Here is a 26,276-nt window from a genome sequence, read left to right as displayed (position 1 = left end):
AAGCACGGTGAAAGAGGGAGAAAAAAGACTCAGACACACACACGAACACACAGAGTCAGTGCATTCAGCCTTTTTCTTAAATGCTACTAGATTTGTTTAACCTAACCTACACACAGTATGTTAGGTTAGGCTAGGTGATACGCCCGTCTTTATGTGTTTTTGTGTCTGACTGTGTGTGTTTGTGTGTGTTTTTTCTCCCTTTCATAGTGCCTGTGTTTCTGACTGTGTTTTTGTCTTTCTCTGTGTCTGTCTTTGTGTGTTTGTGTTTATGACTGTCTGTGTTTGTGTCTGTTTTTGTCTCTCTCTTTCACCGTGCCTGTGTGTCTGACGGTGTGTTTGCCTTTTTATGTGTCTGTCTTTGTGCGTTTGTGTGTCTGGCTTTGTGTGCGTGTGTTTTTATCTCTCTTACTCTCTCTCTCTCTCATATTGCTTGTGTTTCTGACTCTGTGTTTGTTGCTCTCTCTGTCTGTCTTTGTGTGCTTTTGTGTCTAACTGTGTTTGTTTTCGTATTTTCATTTCTCTCATTATTTCTGTGTGTCCGACTGCTTGTTTCCCTCTCACTATGTCTGTCTTTTTGTGTTTGTGTGTCTTAGTCTGTGTGTTTGTGTGCGTGTTTTGTCCTTTTCTCAGTGTGCCTGCCTCTCTCAGTGTGTGCTTACCTGTTTTTGTGTCTATCCTTTTGTGTCTGATTCTGCATGTTTGTGTTTGTCTTCCTTTCTATTTCACAATGCCTGTTTGTCTGACCGTGTGTTTGCCTGTCTCTGTGTCTATCTTTAATTGTTTGTTTCTGACTCTGTGTGTTATTTTTGGTTTTTCTCTCTCTCTTACCATGCTTGTTTGTCTGACTGTGTGTTTGATTGTCTGTATCTATCTTTGTGTGTTTATGTGTCTGACTCTGTGTGTGTCTGTGTCTTTCTGTATCTCTCTCAAGTGCTTGTGTGTTTGCCTGTCTATCCTTGTGTGTTTATGTGTGTGACTCTGTGTGTTTGTGTGTGTTTTTCTCTATTTCTTGCCGTGACTGTGTGTCTGACTAAGTTTGCGTTTCTCTGTGCCTATCTTTGTGTAATTTGTGTGTCTGATTCTATGTGTTTGTGTGTGTTTTTCTCTTTCTAACCGTACCTGTGTGTCTGACCGTCTGTTTCATTGTCTCTGTGTCTATCTTTGTGTGTCTGACTCTGTGTGTGTATTTGTTCTTTTCTGTCTCTCTTTCACCGTGCCTGTGTGTTTGCCTGTCTCTGTGTCTATCTTTGTGTTATTGCGTGTATGACTCTGTGTGTTTGTGTGTGTTTTTCTCTCTCTAACCGTACCTGTGTGTTTGAATGTCTGTTTGTCTATATCTGGGTCTATCTTTGTGTATTTGTGCGTTTGGCTTTGTGTTTGTTTCTCTTTCTCTCACCATACCTTTGTCTCTGAATGTTTATTTGCCCGTCTATGTGTCTATCTTTGTGTGTTTATGTGTCTGACTCTGTGTGTTTGTATGTGTTTTTCTCTCTCAGCGTGCTCGTGTTTCTGACTGTATGTTTGCCTGTCTCTGCTTCTATCTTTGTGTGTTTGTGTGCTTAGCTCTGTGTACTCTGTGTGTTTGTGTGTGTGTGTGTGTTTTTTTGTGTTTTTTCTCTCTCTCTCACTGTGACTATGTTTCTGGTTGTTTGTTTGCCAGTTCCTGCGTATTTTTTTGAGTGTTTACGTGTATGACTCTCTATGGTTGTGTGTGTTTTCTCTCTCTCTCACCGTGCCTGTGTGTCTTACTGTGTGTTTGCCTGTCCCTTTGACTATCTTTGTGTGTTTTTATGTCTGACTCTGTGTGTTTTTTCTGTCTCTCTCACAACGTGTCTGTGTGTCTGATTGTGTGTTTGCCTGTATCTGTGCCTATCTTTGTGTTTTGTGTGTCTGACTCTGTGTTTTTGTATAAGTGTCTGTGTTTGTGTGCGTGTCCTTGCTTTGATATTGCTATTTTTGGGGGGAAAGTCAAACAAGCCTGGTTGAAATATAAGAATGAGAAAAGAAATAAAATGATTTCGGTTTAGTATTACTATTTTTTGAAATAAAAAGTCAAAGAGCCCTGGTTGAAACATAAGAATGAAGAAGAAAGAAAGAAATTCCAATTTAGTATTGTTATATCTGGAAAAAAGTCAAACAAGCCTGGTGGGAACATAAAAACGATGTTTTTTCGGTTGTCGAGTTTTAACTGCTTTTTTCTGTGATTTCATGATTTTATAATGTTTATGATGCTTGGCAATCAGAAATGCATAGTTCTGGCTCAAATAAACGAGGCATTTTTATTAAACCTTTCAATATGGTTAAAATTTATCTCTAATGAAATTTTGCAGAATACGAAGAAAAATAAGATTCAAATGTGTATGAATACGACTCCTGAAAAATTCACTAATATAGCTCTTAATATGACTTATCAGTCTGTTTCCCAACGAAAATATGCAAAATACGAAGAAAAAGAATATTTAAATATGTGCTTGTCAATCAGAAAGGCCTGTTTTTAGCTCAAAGAAACGAAGCATTTTCATTAAGACCTCTCAAAAATGTCTTTTAATATAGCTTAAATTTACTTCTACGAAGAGTATGCGAAATACGGTCAAATGTGTGCTTGTCAACAAGAAAACTTAGCCACGACTTACAGAAATTTGGCGTTCCCATTAAAAGCTCTCAAAAAATCTCTTAATGTGAATTTTCCTCTAATGAGGTGATGCAAAATACGAAGAAAAATATTATTCAAATGTTTGCTTGCCAATCAGGAAGGCCAGTTCTTGGCTCAAGAAACTGGGAATTTTCATTAAAATCTCTCTGAATTATCTCTTAATTTGGCTTAAATATACCTCTAATAACATCACTCCCCCTGGAATTGGTTGCTAGGGTTCCAGTCTTTCTTTAATTCATGCTTTTTTGCATATATTGTATCCTTTATCAGCTTTTTCAAGTTTTGTATTCCATTTGTTGAGTTTAAATGCTTTTTTCTGTGATTTTATGATTTTATATTGTTTGTGAATTTTTTTATTATTAAAACTTGTATGTACAATAAATAGTCTGTAGTCTTACAAATAGTCTTACAAATAAGTCTTACAAATAGTCTTACAAATAGTCTTACAAAGCCGATACAGACTACTGAGAATAAAGATAATTTGAGAATCAAGACAGGATACTATCTAGCTCAATTAGGAAATTAATACAATGCAGAATGCAGGTGTTTCTAATAGACCAAAAAGTCAAGGGGTTTGGTATACTTGTAAACTTTCAACATTTGAAAAACGCATTCCATAGCTTATCGATTCAGAAACTGTGCAGTGAATTCTCCGTCTGGAGAATAGGTTATTTCGTAGAATTCATTCTCTGAATCATAATAGCATAAATTGCTTGTTGGTCCAGAAGTCCAAGGCACAGTTTCATTTGGGGAAATCTCTGGTCTTACATTTGATTCCTTAAAGTGGACGAAAATCCTTGGATTATACAGGTTCCCTGAGGAAAAATCTTTAACGAAAAGTCTCGATGAAAAGACAGTCTTGAAACAAAATCTTGAAGAGAAAAAAACAGCTTGAAGAAAAAATATATTTTAAAGTATTAAGCAACAGCCCACTTGTTTGCCGTCATTACGTAGCAGTCACATTTGCGCTGTCATAACGTAACCTACTACGTGTGCGCAGTCATTAAGTAACCCCCCCCCTCCTTGTGTGCCGTTATCAGCTACTATTGGGGACTCCCCAGTTGACTGTAAGAAGTCACACGAGATTAGGCCATCATCAATAAATCTACCAAGTCACGCAAGATCTCATGCTTGCTATCATTTCATTTTTTTATTTTGTCTAAAGAATTTTTATTTTAACTGAGGAATATAGGTAAATACTCCTTATCATGTAGGCTTCCCCGCTTGACTAGTGGACCTTGAGATCCAACAAGTTGTGCAAGATTAACAAAGAGGTGTACTATACCATCACATAACAAACAAATGTACTTTAATATGGCGTTGGACCCAGGTGCACGTAATAACGTCTTGAGGGGCAAGTAGGTCCAATATTATGCCCATTATGGCTTTCGTGGAAGCTATAGGGCCGTCACTACTCTTATTTTAGTAAAAACTCATGTTCCATCTTCGTCAAAGTTGAAAAAATGTTTTAGAAGGCTTATTATCAATAGTTTTAAAACATAAAAAACATACATAAATTCAATTTAAAATATAACATTTTTCAGATGAAAGTAAAGAGCAAAGTTCAAAGTGAAAACCAACATCAATTACTGTTTTGTGGCTTATGCAACACATTTTGAATGACTGTTTCAAACAAATTATCTCGCGATATTCCCCTCTATTTTTAGAATTCTGGAAAATTAACGCTTTACGTTAAGTACTTTTTTGATTTTTTAGAGAGTTGAAATCGTGCCGTAAAAGCTATTGATTTCATGACCGTTAAAACACTGTTGAGAGCCTTATGAATCCTTTTTTTATTTTCTGCAGGCCACTTAAGGTTTTTGCTGTTTTTATTTCTGTTTTGTTGCGTTAATCTGTTGTTTTTAGTAAAGCGAACGCCATGAGGTAGTAATTTTTTTTCATTTTCAGTTCTATCTTCACTCTTTACTTTCATCAGAAATCTGTTTTTGTGTGTTTGTATTTAATTGATAACAAAACCCACGTGGAATTTTAATTTTTCCTTTGCAGGACGACCTGGAGAGAGAGGACCACCTGGCAATGCTGGACCAATAGGACCTCAAGGTTATTTTCTATTTCCTTTCCTTTTTATACTAATCTTCTTTAGGCTATAGGGAGACTTCAATTGATCTCGCGAAAGCTTCGTCTTAGTAAATCTATCCCACTAGGCTGTATTTTATGTACACCTCCAACCAGATTGTAGTGCTAAACGAAAGTGAGTGTCATGTATTATGGAAAAAGGGATTATATCGACAAACGTTGCTGTTAATAATGCCACGTGGTTCTAAGTTATGTTCATATAGCTCCAATTATTTTGTCTTAATCTAAAAGACTATATCTATAATATTGATTCTGGAAGGGTTGGGGCGGACGAACCATGGAAAATTCGTTCTTTCTTAAATAAGTGAAAATTGAGCCTTTGTGTGTAACTTTCACATTTCAGTGTGGGAAGGAAGAAAAGGGAGTGGTGCTTCATAGGTTTATTGAGCACTACGTTGAGGAGGCTGACATGTGGGGTGACAAGTTTTATTGAATATATCTGTTTGAAACAGATTGAAATAGATAGAAAAATGGCTCTCTGGGCTAACTATTACTCAAAGCCTTCTAGAAAAACTTGTCTGGTTCCGACATAAAAGAGTTCTCTATGAAAGATCAACTGAGAAATTGATTCTTTAAGTCTCTTGACATAAAAGAGGTGAAGTCTCTCGTTCTCCTGGTCCGTCAATCTTAGATTGGAAGAATCAATGGTAGTGAAGGATCTCTTGTCAGGTCATAAGTGACTGCTTTGCTTCTTGAATTGAATTAGACAATCCCAAACGTCAGGCGATTGAATCGTCCCATATGGATGACTCTCTTTATCTTCAATTTGAACTTTCTGTTGTAGTTTTTTTTACGTTTTTTTTTCTGTTATAACAAGTAAAAATGTATGGTATTTCAAACATTTTTGTAATCTTTTTATGTATTTCTGTATTATAGAAAATACAGATTTTTTTAGAAAATACAAAATACAGAAAATATAGAAATTTTTGCGGTTTCTTTTTCTTCATAAGAATGTAAGATTATGTGTGTTTTATGCAATTTATTGTTATTAAGGTACCAAGGACGGTTAAAATGAATCTGACTTTTTGGTTGGTTAAGCGGATACTTGTTGCTTAGCCATGTGTATCTTAAAAATTAAGAAAAATTGGGATTGCAATATCTAATAACGGAAACCTCCATATAAAGTTATGCAATTTTCGGTATAAAACGGTAGGAAAATCAGAAACGGTAAGCTAATGTCAGTAGTGGTGGGGGGCACGGTTCTTAGGGAAGCTATTTTATCGCGCGATCGATTAAATTAAGATGGAGCATCCAAGATCCCGAATTCAGAACCTAAGCTTATTTTTGATACGACGTATTGTACTAGCAATCAAAGAGGAGGAGTAAGAATGGAAAATTAAAGGACTGCAGAGTCGAATGGTTATTCTTAGGGGAACCCAAAACGTAATCATTTGTTAAAATAAAAGTAATTTAAAGTGTCATGTTTGACATTTATTTTCATTAGAAAGTATTTTGTTCTTGCTTTTCATTACAGGTCAATTTTATCTTCTTTTTTTTAAATATATAAAGTTTTAAATTGACTATTGGAGACTCTAATGTATGTAAGCACAAGAGCAGTCTACTCAAGTCGACCCTTTTTTGTAGGTTATGATTAAGCTTCGAAACAATTTATCTTCCAGATGTTTTTTCATGAAAATGAAGGTCCATGTTGTCCTAACAATTTAATTATAAGATGATTTTATAGGTATTTCGGGACCAAGAGGGAAAAAGGGACAAGCTGGAATTCCTGGAACACCAGGAATCCCTGGAATTAGTACTTGGACTGTTAATGGAACTGAAGTGGGTAAAATCCTTATTCCTCCGAGCATTGCAGGTAAGGCTTGACAAATACTAATTTCAGTTTAACTAAAAGACAAGTTAAGAAAAAAAATTCAGATTCTGAAAATGTCATTATGTAAATCCGTGCATTGAATTTAATTTTAGAAATAGTTGCAATAGGCTCGAAATGCTAAATATTATCTATGACTATCCTCGGTCATTCTTTTGAATATTTTTTTTCATTTCCCACTTTGCTAGAAATCCTTGTGACAACTAATTAATTTATAAAAAACTTATTACCCCATTACAAAGTATCATATGAAACCGGACTTTATCAGTCTATAAGAAAATGATCCCTTAAAAGGGGTAATACGTAAATAGTGAACTACTTTTGTGTATTTTTAAGGAATCCCAAACAATGGAATGCTGTTAGTTGAAATGGTACTCCCATCAGCAGTCAATCACGACTTTTCCATTCGGCAATATTGCCAATTTTGGTGCATTTTTACTCTTTTTCCCTAAACTAACTAAGTTTTGTTTTTAAGTTTTTGATTCAATTTTTTGTTTTTAAGCTAAGTTTTGATTCACCCTTAAAACTAAGTTTTTTCCCTAAACTAAACTAGCTAACTTTTCCTGAACTAAGTAAGCCTTAATGACCTGGCATCTAATCAAACAGTTCGTGGTAACGAACCGTAGTAAGGAGCGACCCGGCTCAATAGTAACCAAAACTCTAAAAAAATTGAATTTTGATATCAATAGCTACATCAAAAGAAGCGCATGTTAATTTTGATTTTAAATATATAAGTTTCATCAAGTTTAGTCTTACCCATCAATAGTTACGAGCCTAAGAAAATTTGCCTTATTTAGGAAAATAGGGGAAAACACCCCCTAAAAGTCGTAGGATCTTAAAAGTCGTAGTCGTAGGAAAATGACACCATCAGATTCAGCGTATCAGAGAACCCTACTGTAGAAGTTTCAAGCTCCTATCTACAAAAATGTGGAATTTTGTATTTTTTGCCAGAAGACAAATCACGGGTGCGTGTTTATTTGTTTGTTTCTTTTTCCCAGGGGCCATCGTATCGACCAAGTGGTCCTAGAATGTCGCAAGAGGGCTCATTCTAACGGAAATGAAAAGTTCTAGTGCCCTTTTTAAGTGGCCAAAAAATGGAGGGCATCTAGGCCCCCTCCCACGCTCATTTTTTCCCAAAGTCAACACATCAAAATTTTGAGATAGCCATTTTGTTCAGCATAGTCGAAAACCATAATAACTATGTCCTTGGGGATGACTTACTCCCCCACAATCCCTGGGGGAGGGGCTGCAAGTTACAAACTTTGACCAGTGTTTACATATAGTAATGGTTATTGGGAAGTGTACAGACGTTTTCAGGGGGATTTTATTTTGTTTGGGGGTGGGGCTGAGGAGAGGGGGCTATGTTGGAGGATATTTCCCTGGAGGAATCTGTCATGGGGGAAGAAAAATTCAATGACAAGGGCGCAGGATTCTCTAGCATTACTATAAGAAAACAATGAAAAATAAACATAAAAACGTTTTCTCAAATGAAAGGAAGAAGTAGCATTGAAACTTAAAACGAACAGAGATTATTGCACATATGAGGGGCTCTAAAAATACTTTAGTATAAAGAGCGAGGTATTTAGGAGGAGATAAATATCCCCTGCAAAACTCGCATACGCTGTCGTATATGGTATAGCTAAATTGGTATAACTTGCACCACTAAACTTGTGTACGCACGTGAAAAGTAATATTTGACTTTTGAATTGGCCACTTTAAATAATAAAAAAACAAGTTTTTTCACAAGTCTCAGAGGATCAGGGTTAGAAAGAAGTGTTCTAAAAAACAGACAATTGTTATTTATCTTATATTTCAATACGTCTGGTTTTGTCAGTGCTGAATAAAACCTCAAAATTTTTCAGCAATTTTCTATTTCTATCTACACATTTATGTGATTGCTGGGACATTTGTGAGGTTTTTACTTGTTTAACAGATCAAACAGTTCGTGGTAACGAACTGTAGTAAGGAGCGACCCGGCTCAATAGTAACCGAAACTCTAAAAAACGGAATTTTGATACCAATAGTTACATCAAAAGAATCGTATTTTGATACTAATTTTAAATATATAAGTTTTATCAAGATCAGTTATAACCATAAAAAGTTACGAGCCTGAGAAAATTTGTCTCATTTTAGAAAATAGGGGGAAATACCCCTAAAAGTCATACAATCTTAACGAAAATCACACCATCAGATTCAGTGTATCAGAGAACCATATTGTAGAAGTTTCAAGATCCTATCTACAAAAATGTGGAATTTCGCATTTTTTGCCAGAAGACAGATCACGGATGCGTGTTTATTTGTTTTTTGTTTTTGTTTTTTCTCCCCATGGGTGATTGTATCGACTGAGTGGTCCTAGAATGTCGCGAGAGGGCTCATTCTAACGTAAATTAAAAGTTCTAGTGACACTTTTAAGTGACCGAAAAAAGTGGAGGGCACCTAGGCCCCCTCCCACGCTCATTCTTTCTCAAAAGTCACCGGATCAAAATCTGAGATAGCCATTTTATTCATTATAGTCGAAAAACCTAATAACTATGTCTTTAAGGACGACTTACTTCCCCGCAGTCCCCGTGGGAGGGGCTGCAAGTTACAAACTTTGACCTGTGTTTACATATAGTAATTTTTACTGGGAAACGTTTTCAGGGGGATGTTTTTGGTTTAGGGGGGAGAGTTGAGGAGGGGAGGGTGACGTGGGAGGATATTTCCATGGAGAAACTTCTCATGGGGGAAGAGAATTCAATGAAGGGGCCGCAGGATTTTCTAGTATTATTTGAAAAAACAATGAAAAAATAAATATGAAAAGTTTTTTCTACTGAAAGTAAGGAGCAGCATTAAAACTTAAAACGATGAAAAATTATTGCGCATATGAGGGGTTTACGTCCTCGTTATACCTCACTCTTTGTGCTAAAGTATTTTTTAGTAATTTCAACTATTTATTCTACGGCTTTTGTGATTCAAAGGTCATTCTTAAGAAATTGGGACAAAATTTAGGCTTTAGTGTAAAAAGCGAGGTACCGACGAGGGTTTAACCCCCTCATATACGCAATAAAAACATACGAATATAGAAGTTCGTTACGTTATATTTTCGTTATATTTTTTTACCAATGAAAACGTTTGTAAAAAATTAAAAGTTCTAGTTGCTTTTCTAAGTAATCAGAAAATTGGAGGGCAATAGGTCTCCTCCCTCGCTCCTTTTTTCTCAAAAACTTCCGATTAATTGCAATTAATTTATATGCAAATTTCGTTTCAATTATTTATGTGCGGAGAGCCAAGATCAAAACATGCATTAATTCAAAAACGTCCAGAAATTAAATAAAAAAACAAGTTTTTTTAAATGAAAGTAAGGAGCAACATTAAAACTTAAAACGAACAGAAATTATTCCGTATATGAAAGGGGCGTTTCCTCCTCAACGCCCCGCTCTTTACGATAAAGTTTCTTACTGTTTTAAAAATAGAGTTAAGAGAAAGAGTCAAACTTTAGCGTAAAGAGCGGGGCGTTGAGGAGGAAAAGCCCCTTAAATATACGGAATAATTTCTGTTCGTTTTAAGTTTTAATGTTGCTCCTTACTTTCATTTAAAAAAAAATTGTTTTTTTTTATTTAATGGCTTTAATGAAGCATTCCGTAGCTGCCTAGGTTGTAAACCCACATTGGTAAACTGAGATTGTAAACACATTGATTGTAAACCCACGTATTTGGAGAGTCTCATAAATTTGCACTTAATACATCCATAATAATTTACCTTTAACGAGAAATGAGAGAGAGTTGTTTAGAGTGATGGATTTCTTAAGGACTAGGAATAAGGAATGGATAAAATACAATTGTTACTATTGTTATAGCTTATTAACTTTTATTCTATTTGCTAATTACGTGGCCACTGAGAAATTATTTACCCAATTTTGAATAGGCATTTAATAATAGATATATTTTTGTACCTAGGCAAACTTTCATCTGTGATTTTAATTTAACCATAATGTAAATCTTTTTTTGTGTCCAATATTAATTCAAACATTGGCTCCCCCTCAAAAGAAAAAACATTCTAGGAAAAATAAAGAGCTGTATTAAAACCAAAACGAGTAGACATGAAGTCACTAACAATGCAAGCTTAAAACTCACAGATATTACAGTGAATGAATAAGTTAGACCTTTAACGAAAAGAAATTACTGGGAATGTTTAAATGAAACACAAAACAAAAGTAACTATTATTAACAAAAACATCAAACGTGGAGGTAACAGATCCTTTTTGGGATTAATAGATAAACCCTAAAAAAAATACAATCAATAACTTGCTCAAACTTAAGACAAACAGAAATCACCAATAATACGAGTTGAGTTACCGCCTTCCTAAACCCTCTGAAAGCTTGAGTTACATTTGCGCTTAACAAAATATATATTGAATATTTATATCAAGAGATGAATCAGAATTACAAAAATTAGTAGCTCCATATTAAAAAAAAGAGAGAGAGATCACATAGCACACGTATAATTCAGAAGACCTTGCGTAACTAATAAACTAAAAATATTTACGAGGCCACTCGAAAAAGAAAGTATATGATATAAGCAATTGAAGAAATTTCAGATCTTACACCCTCCCCAAAAATGCGTAAAAATTCGTAGAAGAATAATTCCTGGCTTATGCAGTGACGAAAAAGGCTTAAATAAGATTCGTTTTGTAGTTAAATCCTCCCCCCCCCTTCCGAATGAAATCTTAAAAAGAGCCTCAAGCATGGCCATTTATAATAATAATCAGACGACTCGGATATATTTGAATGTCTACATTGACTATATAGATTATTTCATTCATTCTTTAATTCAATAGATAGAATTGTTGAGCTTCCTGCTCTACTGTAAACCTATGCTGAATGGTTACTTGCTATGAACTGTGGTTATGCTGCGATTTTGAAACCAATTAGATGTACACATTATGTACATGCTCGTTTTTACTCTCGGTCGGTTATTGGTTCGTCTTTTATCGATTGTAGTCCCTGAGCAAAGGTCCATTGTTTTCTTCTTCTGTTTTTTTCGATTTATGAACCGATTTTCGAACTGCTAGATTTACTTTCGCTTACGAAGGATTCCATTTGTAAATAAAGGATGAAAGAGTATAGTTTTGCAACGCTGTTGAAACTCTTAAGAGATGAGCTCTTTTGTGTAAAGTTCTTTAAAGTCGGCCAAATTTCCAATGAAAAATAGATCTTGCTGTAATTCCTCTAACTCTAAAAGATTACTTCACAAAAGCTATTCTGAGGCTTACACAATGAAATTTCGGGTATTCGATTCAGAAGAACCTAGAACGAGAGTGTTTTCAAATGCTTACAATTGATTTTCAAAATCAACCGTGTTTTGAAAGAGAAAATAAATTTTGTGGTAATTGTGACAAACTCTAGACAGTAACTTCATAATAAGTAGTTGAAGTTGAAATAGTTGAAAATGAAACTTGGGCGTGATTGCTGTTCTGAAGGCAGCTGGCCACATTTTAAAATCGATCGAACTTTCAAATCAAGAATAAATAATTCTTTCAATGATAATGGAAATGAAAGGAAGATGGGGTCTTTTGTGACTTTAGAGATTTGTGCTTCTTGAGATACATTAGTTTAATAGGCTTTGGAGGCATTGGGGTGAGTGTAGCTAAAGACTCTGCACGGTTATGGCTATTTTGGCTATTGTTGCATTATTGCAACTAGTCGGTACTGTGACTGAGCGTCACAGAAGCAACTAGAGCTGGTTCAATGAGAAAAGCAAAATAACTGAAAATAAAATGAAAAAAGGAGGTAATTATTCAGTTAGAAACAATCCTATTGTTTGCTGATACTACTACAATTCTCCAAGGTCTTGTATTTAATCTTGTATAAAATCGATCGCATAATTTCGACTCTTTTGTGGAATACTAGCCCATATGGTTACAGTGGTTCGTTTCCTTTTTTGTTTTTAAAAGCAGTGCCGTAAATTCACTGAAATTGGGAGGGGGAGGGGTAAAAAAATTGGGGTAATCTAAAGATCAAAAGTACCTACGTACAAAAGTCTAGGGGTTCAAGGGTTCAGGTATCTTATTATTATCTATAGTTCAAGGTATCTATTAGCTGTTGGTCGGTAAACCCTAAACTTCTCGATTTTTACATTTTTTGCATCAACGTAAAGCGATTAATTTTCTATATACAATTTTATCAAACTTCCTTTTTGACATTTCCAGTTTCTAAGATAACTTTTCCTCACGTTCATTGTTATCCATGGTTTAACAATCATCGATTTTCCATTAATAGTGCTTATTCTTGAGTCTAGAACTTATTACAACAAGAACTCTTTTCCTGAACTTGAAATTAATGACGGTTGCTTTAAATACAAGTGAGTTAACAACTTTTTCGAGAGTAAAATTATCAGTGGCAAGTCTCCAAAAATGTAATACTATGATTATAGAAACAAGTTAGGGAAATCAAGGACTTTAATTAATGCAGACGAATTTCAATATTGCTTCTTTGCCAACTCTAAATCAAGAACATAGGGTTCAGTTCATTGTTGTTAGTTCTAATTAATTATTCCACAACACTTGGTTTCATTTTTCAGAGTCTAAGGATATTTTTGTACTGAGGACTTCTCTTTTTCTCTCATCATGTACTGGTGCTCGATTTATTCTATCATTTCCCCTCTGCTGATCAAGGTGTTGTACTCTGATATTTACTTCACTCCTTTTTTTCAAGATGCTACATCCTTAAATTGCACACAAACTCTTTCTATCTCTCTTTTCCTCATACCATGCATAATCTTCAATATTCCTTCATTACAGCAAAATCTACCAATCTATTTTGATGACTTCATTGCTACTTAGATGATAAATTTAAAATTAAAACCACGGATAAACAGCAAAAATGCAGATTGAAAATTAAATTTCCGACAGGATTGTTAATGAAAATAAACAATGCACAATCAACAAGTCCGCTTAACGATTCAATCGTGAAAGAAAAGTCTCTCGAGATTGGAGCATAATGTCCATGCTACTGCTTTGTATTGTATCAAATAATCAGTCTTTCATTAAACTTAAAGAGCTTCAAAACTCAATCTACACCTAATTAGTTCAAATTAAACTAAGGTCATACCGAAACTTTTAGTTCCAGCGTTCCGATTAACGTTGTAGTATCTGTGGCACATGGGTCATAGTTGTATAAAAGGACAAGTAACGCTTTCTATGGATTTTACTTAAAAACTCTAAAGGCACAACTAAAACCCTAGTAGCTAATGTGTAAAAACCTAGTCAAGATACAATAAGCCACTCTTATGTGGATAAAGCAGTAATGTAGCTCTTCCATCGTAAAGGCACCGATCAAGCACAGAAGACTATGACCATAACTGTATCTGCTTAAAACACTTCATTGAATGAATTTCACCAGTTCACCTAGTAAATAAGTTGAGGATAAATAATCTTAGAACCCTTAATTCCTTCCCCAAGAGGCATAACTATGAGCCTAGCTCAAAAGTCTTAAGGGGCGATTGAAATCTAAAAATTGCAGAGATCAAGCCAAATATTTGACGAAGTTAAAATGAACAGAAATTGTCAGGAGTCTATAATTGAAACACAGAAAAAAAACTTAATCAAAATGACCAAATTCAGTCAAACTATAAAAAAAAACAGGTATTATTACGGATGAGTAAAGGAAACACAAGCCGATCAATGATCAAAGTGAAACATTATGTCAAACTAAAAATGAACAAATATTACAACAATTAAGGAAAGGCTAACGTTGCTTTAAATCGTATAAAGAATTAAATAAAAAAAAAATAATCTTGTCTATTGAAAGTAAGCAGCAACATCAAGATTTAAAACGAATAAAAATTATTACATTTATTAGGCGGGTCGCCCCCTCGTTAATACCTCGCTCTTTACGCTAAAGTTCGAATTAATGACTCCTGAATCATAAAGGCCGTTTAATTAGAATAAATGGCTATTTTGAAAGTACTGAAAAAACTTTAGCCTAAAAAGTGAGGTATTGACGAGTGGGCGACCCCCTCATATAAATAGTGATTTCTGTTCGTTTTTAAGTTTTAATCTTGCTCCTTACTTTCACTTGAAAAAATTCGTTTTTATTTGATTTCTGATAATTTTTACACAGTGTTGGGAAGTCCAGCTCCTCCTCCATGGAAAATTTCCTTCCTTCATGGAAAGATACTCCCACGTACTCCGCCCCCCTCCCACCAGAGATATTCCTCTTGAAAACGTATGTTTACTTTCTCACAACCAATATTACGTAAAAAATGAGCAAAGTTCATAATTTACAGCTCTTCCCCCCGGGGTTTGGGTGGGTAAGCCATCCTCAAAGACATAGTTATCCGATTTTTCAACTTTGGGAAAAAACTGAGAGTGAGAGGGGGCTAGCTACTCTCCAATATTTTTGATCAATTAAAAAGGGCACTAGAACTCATGATTTCCGATCGTATGAGCCCTCTCTGATCCTCTCTGATCAATGTTTCAATATGATCACCCCTGAGAAAAAAACAAATAAACACAATCTTTTTTCTGGCAATAAATGCAAAATTCCACATTTTTGAACATAGGAACTTGTAACCTCTAAATTAATATTCTCAGGTATGCCAAATCTGACGAAGTAATTTTCATTAAGATCACTTTAAGGGTGCTTCCTCTCTTTTTCAGAAACTCGACAATTTTCTCAGGCTCGTAACTTTTAACGGGTACCATTAAAGTTGATGAATTTTAGATATTTTGAATAAGCATCAAAATTGGTTCTTTTGATCTATCTATAATTATCAAGACTCGGTTTCTTAGAGTTTCGGTTACTATGTAGCCGCATCCCTCTTTACTTATAGTTCGTTACTACAGACAGCTTGAAAGAATGTCGTTTTTGCTTTTCTGCATTAAATAAAAAAAAACAAGTTTTTTTAAGGGGAAGTAAGGAGCGACATTAAAACTTAGAACGAACAGAAATTACTTCGTATAGGAAAGGGCTGCATCCTCCGCTCTTTACGCTAAAGTTTGACTCTTTCTCTTAATTCTACTTTTTAAAACAGTAAAAAACTTTAGCGTAAAGAGCGGAGGAAGCAGCCCTTTCATATACGAAGTAATTTCTGTTCGTTTTAAGTTTTAATGTCGCTCCTTACTTCCCCTTAAAAAAACTTGTTTTTTTATTTAATTACTGAACGTTTTTGATCAATGCATGTTTTGATTTTGGCTCTCCGCAGATGAATTATTAAAACGAAATTTGCATATTTATTTTTTTTGCTAACTGGGTTCCTCGTAGTTTTGATCGAGAGATTTTGAGAAAAAAAAGAGTGGGGAGAGGAGGCCTAGTTGCCCTCTGATTTTTTGGTTACTTAAAAAGACAACTAGAACTTTTAATTTTTTACGAATACTTATTAGTAAAAGATATACGTAACTTACAAATTAGCTTGCGTAACGAACTTCTGTATTCTCATGTTTTTATTACGTATATGAAGGGATTCACACCCTCGTTAGTACCTCGCTCTTTACACTAAAGCTTAAATCTTGTCCCAATTTCTTAAGAATGACCCCTGAATCACAAAAGCCGTAGAATAAATAGTTGAAATTACTAAAAATGCTTTCGCGTAAAGAGCGAGGTGTTAGAAGGAGGTGAGCCGATCATACACGTAATAATTTCTTTTCGTTTTAAGTTTTAATGCTTCTCCTTACTTTCAGTTGAAAAAAACTTTTTCATATTTATTTTTTCATTGTTTTTTTTTAATTATGCTAGAAACTCCTGCTCTCCCTTCATGAAACTTTTCTACCCCCATGACAAATTCCTCCAAGAAAAGTTTCCCCAACATATCCCCCTCTTCTCAACCCCCTTCCCAACCTAAAAATACCCCAGAAAACATCTGTACTCTTCCAAATAACCATTACTATTTGTAAGCACTGGTCAAAGTTTATAATTTGTGGCCCCTCCCACGGAAACTGTGGGGGAGTAAGTCGTCCCCAAAAACAGTTATAAGGTTTTTTGACTACGCTGAATAAAATGGCTATCTCAGAATTTTGATCCGTTGACCTTTGGAAAATAATTAGCGTGGGAGGGGGCCTAGGTGCCCTCCAATTTTTGGTCACTTAAAAAGGGCACTAGAACTTTTAATTTCCGTTAGAATGAGCCCTCTCGCAAGATTTTCGGACCACTGGGTCGATAGAATCACCCCTGGAAAAAAAAACAACAAATAAACGCGCATCCGTGATCTGCCTTCTGGCAAAAAATACAAAATTCCACATTTTTGTATATAGGAGCTTGAAACTTCTACAACAGGGTTCTCTAATATGCTGAATGTGATGGTGTGATTTTCGTTAAGATTCTATGATTTTTAGGGGTTGTTTTCCCCTATTTTCTAAAATAAGGCAAATTTTCTCAGGCTCGTAACTTTTGATGGGTAAGATTAAATTTTATGAAACTGATATATTCAAAATCAGCATTCAAATGCGATTCTTTTGATGTAGCTATTGGTATCAAAATTCCATTTTTTTAGAGTTTTGGTTACCATTGAGCCGGTTCGCTCCTTACTACAGTTCGTTACCACGAACTGTTTGATACGGCATATATTTCAAATACCTTTTTTTTGGCATTATTTTAAAATACCGTAGCTTTCAGGAATTTATTTTTTATATGTTTCACTATATTTTGACCAAATAGCCTAATCTACTTCGAATATTCTTTTAGTTTACTGCTATAGGATTAAGTTCATTACTTATTGTTTCCACAAAGTGGACAAGATAGTAAATGGTCGATATTGGATGTAAATTTTGAAATTGCTTAAATGTTGAATATAAGTATAAGCCACTGGTAATCTTGGTCTCTCGGTATTATTACTTCGTATATGAAAGAGGCTGCTTCCTCATCAACGCCCCGCTCTTTACGCTAAAGTTTGACTCTTTCTCTCAATTCTTCTTTTTAAAACAGTAAAAAACTTTAGCGTAAAGAGCGGGGCGTTGATGAGGAAGCAGCCTCTTTCATATACGAAGTAATTTCTGTGCGTTTTAAGTTTTAATGTCGCTCCTTACTTTCAGTTAAAAAAACTTGTTTTTTTTTATTTAATTTCTGAACGTTTTTGAATCAATGAATGTTTTGATTTTGGCTCTCCGCAGAGGAATAATCAAAACGAAATTTGCATTTTTTTTTTTTTTTTTGGCTCAATGGCTTTCTCATAATTTTGATCGAATGATTTTGAGAAAAAAAGAGCGGAGGACGAAGCCTAGTTGCCCCCCGATTTTTTGGTTAATTAAAAAGGCAACTAGAACTTTAAATTTTTTACGAATCTTTTTATTGGTAAAAGATTTACGTAACTTATAAGTTAGCTTACGTAAAGAACTTTTGTATTCTCATGTTTTTATTACATATATGAGGGGATTCGCCCCATCGTCAGTACCTCGCTCTTTACACTAAAGCTTAAATTTTATCCCGATTCATTAAGAATGACCCCCTGAATCACAAAAGCCGTAGAATAAGTAGTTGAAATTACTGAAAATACTTTAGCGTAAAGAGCGAGGTATTAGAAGGAGGTGAGCCCCTCACATGGGTAATAATTTCTGTTTGTTTTAAGTTTTATTGCTGTTCCTTACTTCCAGCTGAAAAAGCTTTTTCACTTTTATTTTTTAATTGTTTTTTTTTAAATAATGCTAGTAAATCCTGCTCTCCCTTCATGGAAATTTTCTTCTCCCATTACAAATTCTCCAAGGAAAGCTCCCCCAGCATATCCTTCTCTTCTCAACCCCTCCCCCAAACCAAAAAAATCCTCCTGAAAACGCCTGTATACTTCCCAATAACCATTACTATATGTAAGCACAGGTCAAAGTTTGTAACTTGTTGCCCCTCCCACGGGGACTGTGGGGGAGTAAGTCGTCCCCAAAGACATAGTTATAAGGTTTTTTGACTACGTTGAATAAAATGGCTATCTCAGAATTTTGATCCGTTGACTTTGGGAAAATAATTAGCGTGGGAGGGGGCCTAGGTGCCCTCCAATTTTTTTGGTCACTTAAAAAGGGCACTAGAACTTTTCATTTCCGTTAGAATGAGCCCTCTTGCAACATTCTAGGACAACTGGGTCGATACGATCACCCCTGGGAAAAAAAACAAAAAAAAACAAAAAAACAAATAAACACGCATCCGTGATCTGCCTTCTGGCAAAAAATGCAAAATTCCACATTTTTGTAGATAGGAGCTCGAAACTTCTACAGTAGGGTTCTCTAATACGCTGAATCTGATGGTGTGATTTTCGTTAAGATTCTATGACTTTTAGGGGGCGTTTCCCCCTATTTTCTAAAATAACGCAAATTTTCTCAGGCTCGTAACTTTTGATGGGTAAGATTAAACTTGATGAAACTTATATATTTAAAACCAGCATTAAAATGCGATTCTTTTGATGTAGCTATTGGTATCAAAATTCCATTTTTTAGAGTTTTGGTTACTATTGAGCCGGGTCGCTCCTTACTACAGTTCGTTACCACGAACTGTTTGATTCATAATACGAATAATCGTTTTTAATGTGTTCGTGGAGCGAGTTAGCTTTCATAGTAAATCCAAGATACAAAGTTCAGTATTGAAAGTTAACCGGAAAATAAGATAGAGAGAGAGAGAGAGAAAGAGAGAGAAAGAGAAAGAGATGAAAGGATTAATGTAAAGAGGAAAACATAAAAGGAAGGAGAGATTGAAAGAAAGAAAGGAGACAGCTCTTTAGTTTAGTTGTAGTCGTGCAACGATAGCATGTTTTAAGAGTGATAAGGGCTTTCCAAATTTTTGGAACTTAGATTAATGTCCATAGAATCCAGAAGATTTGATTCAACTGATCTTCTAAGCTCACAGGTGACACCCAAGGAAAACTGTTTCTCAGGCTACAATAGATTTTTAAAGGTAATTTTATTATTTGTTACCAAAATTTTATCAAAAGCTTTCTAATAAAAGTTGATTTTAACCTATTTGTAAATTTATCTTGTATTTTGTGGTAAAAAAAAAAATGTTTGTAAAAAATTTTAATGCATAATGTTTAACTTCGACCAATTCTTTATATAGGAGCAGAAAAGAATAAGTCAAGGCCTATAATAATACAAGAAGGAGACAATTTAAGACTTCGATGTGCTACAAGTGGGTCTCCTCACCCAGAGGTTGCATGGACGAAAACAGATGGCAGTTTAATACCAATGGGATCATGGCAAAGTAAGCACTCAACTTAGATGTGTTAAGTGGAATGTCTTCTTCTGACTTGAAAAAAAAATTGAGAAAATGAAGTGCAGTTTTATTTAGAAACTGTTTTTCTATTATGTTTCAGAAACATGATTTCTTAGAAAAAAAAGTAAGAAGATTGCGATATGTTGAAAGGAGTTCATATCACAATATTTTTTAAATTTTTGGCTTTCTCTATTGATTAGCTAGCTAAAAGATGAATGTGCCTTTTTGCACTTTTTCCTAATATGACAATTTTTACACTTACAAATGTGTCCCTTCCCCCATCCGTTTGTGGGTTTGTATTGTTGTTTATGTCTATTTTTCTTCAACAATTATCTCAGAATGCCAAATGAAGCCAATTAAATTAAAGAAAAAACAAAAACACACAAAACCGCAAAGAAAAGAAGAACGAGACCAAAAAACGACATAAATCAGCAAATATTTGCATATAACTTAGGACTCTATCTGGCCCCTTTAGAAGATGAGAATGAAAAGTATTGAATATTTGAAGTATTTGAGAAAGTATTTAAGAAAGTATTTAAAAGTATTTAGTATTTAAAAAACAAAAGTATTTAAGTATTTAAGAAAGTATAGTTGTAAACAGTGCTAAAAGGTGCATCAAGTGGTACGTTCATCTTTTAGCTAACGAATTAATGATGAAAGTAAAAAATTTCCCTCTCTGTTTTGGGATCACCAAAATAGTTCCACAAACATTTGGGGGCACTATTCTTGGTTCATCATTTGGATCCTTATGTGATTTAAATCCATTACAACTAGCATAATGAGTGTCATAAAAAGACTTTAGACAGACACTTTAATTGCTTTTTAAGTGCAAACGCTAGAAAACTTTATTTAGAGGAATTTTTGGTGGCTTTGCGAAAAAGCGGGGATTAAAAGGATTTTATGGGAAGTTGAAGCCTTTTTCAAGAAGGTTACGGGGCATCTGAAATATTTAGGATGGTAAGAATGCATCAAATGATGCTTCTCTGTAAAAGATCACGTTTGCATATAACACTTGATTCATATATAATGTCTCAGTCAAAACCTAACAGGATTTGAAATTTTGTTAAACTGCGCTCATTTATTGTTTAAAATTTGCTCAACCAGTTGTTAAGTTTCAAATTCCTGTTATTCTTGACCAAAGCGTTTTTTTTTGTTTTTGTTTTTTTTTGTCTTTTTCGAAATACATTTCTGGGCTAAATGTTCTATGTAACGTTGCAAAACATATTTCACATCGGTAGTAATTTGAATATGGGATTTCTAAGATACCCTGACGCTACTTAAAAGTGCGAACTCGTACCGTAAAAGTATATATATATATATACTAGCTGTTGGGGTGGCGCTTCGCGCCACCCCAACACCTAGTTGGTGGGGGCGCTTCGCGCCCCCCCCAAGCCCCCCCGCGCGCGTAAGTCGTTACGCGCCATAATAGTTACGCGCCATTGTAGTTGTGTCCCTATGTCCCACCTGTGAATATAGATAGATATATATATATATATATATATATATATATATATATATATATATATATATATATATATATATATATATATATATATATATATATGGTTTTAACTACGTAAAACTTGCGAATATACAACATTCTTTGCTGTCCCATTGTCTTTGCATATAAATAGATTGTCAGGTTTACCGACTCTTGAACATGCAACATATAATGGTCCATGGGAAAACAATCTGTATTCAGATCTATACTTCATGATTCTAATGATTGCCCTTGAGCTTTGTTGATGGTGATTGCTAATCGACCATTCCCTGTCCCGGTGTCCCGGTCGTCATTTATATCCCCCTGTTTCCCCCGGTGTCCCCGTTGTAGTTGTGTCCCTGTGTCCCGGTCGTCATTTATATTCCCTGTGTCCCGGTCGTCATTTGTATCCCGGTGTCCCGGTCTGTATATACATTCGTTTTTTAGTTTTGTTTTTCTCCTTTATTTTTTTCCTTTTTTTTTCTTTTTTAGTTTATTTAGATTTTTAGATTTTTTAGTTTTTTTATTAGTTTTTAGTTTTTTTTTTCTTTTTAGTTTTTTTGTAGTTTTTACCTTCTTTTTAGTTTTGTTAGTTTTTTTTTTTTTACTTATGTCCTGGTCGTCATTTATACTCCCTGTGTCCCGGTGCTTTGTTGATTGCTAATCGAAAATTCCTTTTGTCCTGGTCGCTTTCTCTTTGAGTGTCGTCATTTATTTTTTTCTTTTTTAGTTCTTTTAGTTTTTACCTTTTTTAGTTTTTTTTAGTTTTTTAAATGAAAATTTTTTTTAGTTTTTTCCTTTTTTTCTTTTAGTTTTTTTATTGGTTTTTACCTTTATTTTAGCTTATTTTTCAGTTTTTTCCTTTTTTTTATTTTTTTTTTAGTTTTTTACCTTTTTTTAGTTTTTTTATTTTTTTTAGTTTTTTAGCTTTTTTACTTTTTTTATTAGTTTTTAGTTTTTTTTGTAGTTTTTGCCTTTTTTTAGTTTTTTCAGTTTTTTTTTTAGTTTTTTTTAGTTTTTAGTTTTTTTAGTTTTTTACCTTTTTTAAGTTTTTTTAGTTTTTTTAGTTTTTTAGCTTTTTTATTTTTTTTATTAGTTTTTAGTTTTTTTTGTAGTTTTTGCCTTTTTTTAGTTTTTTTAGTTTTTTAGCTTTTTTATTAGTTTTTAGTTTTTTTTGTAGTTTTTGCCTTTTTTTAGTTTTTTTCGTTTTAGTTTTTTTGTAGTTTTTACCTTCTTTTTAGTTTTGTTAGTTTTTTTTTTTACTTATGTCCTGGTCGTCATTTATACTCCCTGTGTCCCGGTGCTTTGTTGATTGCTAATCGAACATTCCTTTTGTCCTGGTCGCTTTCTCTTTGAGTGTCGTCATTTATTTTTTTCTTTTTTAGTTCTTTTAGTTTTTACCTTTTTTAGTTTTTTTTAGTTTTTTAGATGAAAATTTTTTTTAGTTTTTTCCTTTTTTTCTTTTTAGTTTTTTATTGGTTTTTACCTTTATTTTAGCTTATTTTTCAGTTTTTTCCTTTTTTTTAGTTTTTTTTTATTTTTTATTTTTTTAGTTTTTTACCTTTTTTTAGTTTTTTTAGTTTTTTTAGTTTTTTAGCTTTTTTACTTTTTTTATTAGTTTTTAGTTTTTTTTGTAGTTTTTGCCTTTTTTTTAGTTTTTTCAGTTTTTTTTTAGTTTTTTATTGGTTTTTACCTTTATTTTAGCTTATTTTTCAGTTTTTTCCTTTTTTTTAGTTTTTTTTAGTTTTTAGTTTTTTTAGTTTTTACCTTTTTTTAGTTTTTTTAGTTTTTTAGCTTTTTTATTTTTTTTATTAGTTTTTAGTTTTTTTCGTAGTTTTTGCCTTTTTTTAGTTTTTTTAGTTTTTTAGCTTTTTTATTAGTTTCTAGTTTTTTTTGTAGTTTTTGCCTTTTTTTAGTTTTTTTAGTTTTTTAGCTTTTTTATTTTTTTTATTAGTTTTTAGTTTTTTTTTGTAGTTTTTGCCTTTTTTTAGTTTTTTCAGTTTTGACGTCACCTGATCCAGTTTTTTCAGGTGACGTCACCTGATCCACAGATCCACAGACAACTTATTTTTATATATATAGATATATATATATACTAGCTGTTGGGGTGGCGCTTCGCGCCACCCCAACACCTAGTTACGCGCCATATTAGTTACGTGCCATTGTAGTTGTGTCCCTGTGTCCCACCTGTGAATATAGATAGATTTATATATGTGTTTCAAACTACGTAAAAATTGCGAATATACAACATTCTTGGCTTTCCCATTGTCTGTCCATATACAAAGCCGTATGTACTAATAATGACGTCATATGCAAACGCTCTTTTTACAAACAAACAAACATGCATACACACAACTCGTTTTTATATAGATAGATAGATAGATAGATACAATACAAATTAACTACGTAAAACTTGTGAATATACAACAGTCTTCGCTGTCCCATTGTCTTTGCGTATAAATAGATTGTCAGGTTTACCGACCCTCAAAGATGCAACATACAATTGTACATTGGTAAAGCAATCTGTATTAAGATCTATACCGCATTTTTCTAGTGATTGCCCTTGAGCTTTGTTGATGGTGGTTGCAAATGCTAATCGAATTGGGAATTGCAATCTTTTAAATTGAAAAAGCAGATCCGTTGGAATCATGGGAATGCGAGGAATAAGAACAGCCTCACCCTCATAAGGCCCTGTCAAGATTGTGGCATCTATTAGGTTTTCCATTGTTTTTTTTTTACGGCAAGTCGTCATTTATAACTGCATCTCGCAAATGAATGTATTGTTCAGAGCGGACCTTGGTCTTATTCAGGCGGATATATAGCAAACGTTCTGATTCAATTTTAGCATACATATCCACGACAAATTGGTGAAACAATTCACGGCATTTTAAAATATAATTTTCTTCATCCTGCCGAATCATTAGTCTATAGGAATAATAATGCATTGCACTGCATTTCTTATTCATTTCTTTGTTAGTGGCTGGATTCATCAATTTAATATTAAAGTGATAGCCGTCGGCTCCATCCCAAAAAATGATAGGATATTGTAGGGCATCGTAGCATCGATGAGTTTCAGCAATTCTTAACAACTGAGCGTTTCGCTTATGTAGAATAATATCTCGAGGTAAAAACTGATCACCGACCATAACGATTGCCACTTCGTCGATAGTCGGAGCATTGTATCTACGCACATGTTGGCCAGGAGGCGTTTTGTCAGCGGAAATAACAATTTTATGAGTATCAGTAGGCATCAAATCGATGGCTGTTTTGAACAGACGCACTAAATTATTATTTTCGTGGAAAAGATGTTGCAATTGGGAAACGATTGTCCTTTCAACGTTGGGAGAAATTTCGCAACGTGCATTCAATTCAGAATTTCTATCACTGATGAAGTACAATTGTAAAAATTTATGATTCTCGCCTGAGAATGGTAGAAGGGACCCTGCTTTATGATAAATTTGTCCTTTTACTTTGAAAGTAGACATAAATTGATCTGGATTTTCGATTTGGGCTCCAAACGACGTCATTTGGAAACATGAGTTGTATTGTCTGATTTTTGACAAAAAACGCTTAGATTCTGACGTAGTTCCAGTAAGGAAAGTCTTCAATGGCTCTGGTGGTGCAGCCAATAGAGGAAGTTTAACTTTTCCTGAGGTGCAACACATTCCCATTGTTTCACCATTGAATTTCAAGGCCTTGCAATAGGGACAAATTTTAGACATTGTCCCGATTTGAACACATCTACTCAAGCTATAATCATCGACTGGGTTGTACCTGAATGCCAGGCGATAACTTTCAGATTGCTCTGATTCCTCGGCACGCTTTCTTTTCTTACTTTCTCTATCAGCAGCAAGCCTGATTTCTTGCTGTTCTTGTAATTCCTCGGCACGCTTTCTTTTCTTACTTTCTCTATCAGCAGCAAGCCTGATTTCTTGCTGTTCTTGTGATTCCTCGGCACGCTTTCTTTTCTTACTTTCTCTATCAGCAGCAAGCCTGATTTCTTGCTGTTCTTGTAATTCCTCGGCACGCCTTCTTTTTTCACATTCTCTTTTAGCAGCAAGTCTGCTTCTGCGTTGCTCTCGTAGTTCCTCGGCATGCTTTCTGTTCTTTCTTTCTCTATCAGCCTCAAGCCTGTTTCCCTGCTGGTCTTTTGATTCCTCGGCACGCCTTCTTTTTTCACTTTCTCTTTTAGCAGCAAGTCTGCTTCTGCGTTGCTCTGGTAGTTCCTCGGCATGCAGCCTCAAGCCTGTTTCCCTGCTGGTCTTTTGATTCCTCGGCACGCCTTCTTTTTTCACTTTCTCTTTTAGCAGCAAGTCTGCTTTCGCGTTGCTCTGGTAGTCAGCAGCAAGTTTTTTGGCATAGACTCTTTGAGCATCTTCATCAGTCATTGTAAACTTAAACATTAATAGATTTCTACGCGAACATATGTCTTATATAACTTGAATGATGTCACCTTCAAAGCAAAAATGACGGCAACTAATTTCATGACGTCAGCCGAAACATGACGTCACCTGATCCACAGATCCACAGATCCACAGACAGACAGACAACTTATTTTTATATATATAGATATATATATATATATATATATATATATATATATATATATATATATATATATATATATATATATATATATATATATATATATATATATTTGAATCGTATTCCCAAGGACAAGAAATTTTTTTTGAAAATTTAATTTATTAACTAAAAAAATACCAGTTTATTCTAAGACATCATTTAACGAGACCCATTTTCTTATTCCTCAAAGATTAATAACTTAGCCCTAAACTGTATTCTAGGAAGTGAGGGGATTATTTTTTCCTAACATTAATAGTCATAGACCATAGTCATTTATCTGGTTTAGGTAATCATCGTTTTGATCAAGGTGACAAACGGCTGGAGAAAGAATTAGGTCTATCGGCAGACACAAAATAAGATTTAGGGGATCGTCTTTGAGAATTTGCCTAAAATCCTCTTCGTACAAAATTTTCGTATTGGCTTCAGTGGTTTTGCATATTTATTTACTTTGGGCCGACTTATGAGGATTGAATG

The 26,276-nt window shown here is 34.2% G+C and overlaps 1 protein-coding gene across 3 annotated transcripts in view; it reads left to right on the top strand.

Moving 5' to 3' along the window:
- Positions 1 to 26,276, top strand: part of LOC136040984 (hemicentin-2-like) — a 186,309-nt gene that overhangs the window by 79,254 nt on the left and 80,779 nt on the right. For all 3 annotated transcript variants that reach the window (XM_065725464.1, XM_065725463.1, XM_065725462.1), the window contains 3 exons: positions 4,661 to 4,714; positions 6,435 to 6,563; positions 19,583 to 19,726. In XM_065725464.1, the coding sequence (XP_065581536.1) occupies positions 4,661 to 4,714; positions 6,435 to 6,563; positions 19,583 to 19,726 (327 nt within the window). The remainder of the gene's footprint in view (positions 1 to 4,660; positions 4,715 to 6,434; positions 6,564 to 19,582; positions 19,727 to 26,276) is intronic.

This window comes from Artemia franciscana, chromosome 21, assembly GCF_032884065.1.
Source record: "Artemia franciscana chromosome 21, ASM3288406v1, whole genome shotgun sequence".
NCBI classification, from domain to species: domain Eukaryota; kingdom Metazoa; phylum Arthropoda; class Branchiopoda; order Anostraca; family Artemiidae; genus Artemia; species Artemia franciscana.
This window is presented reverse-complemented; position numbering and strand designations above follow the sequence as displayed.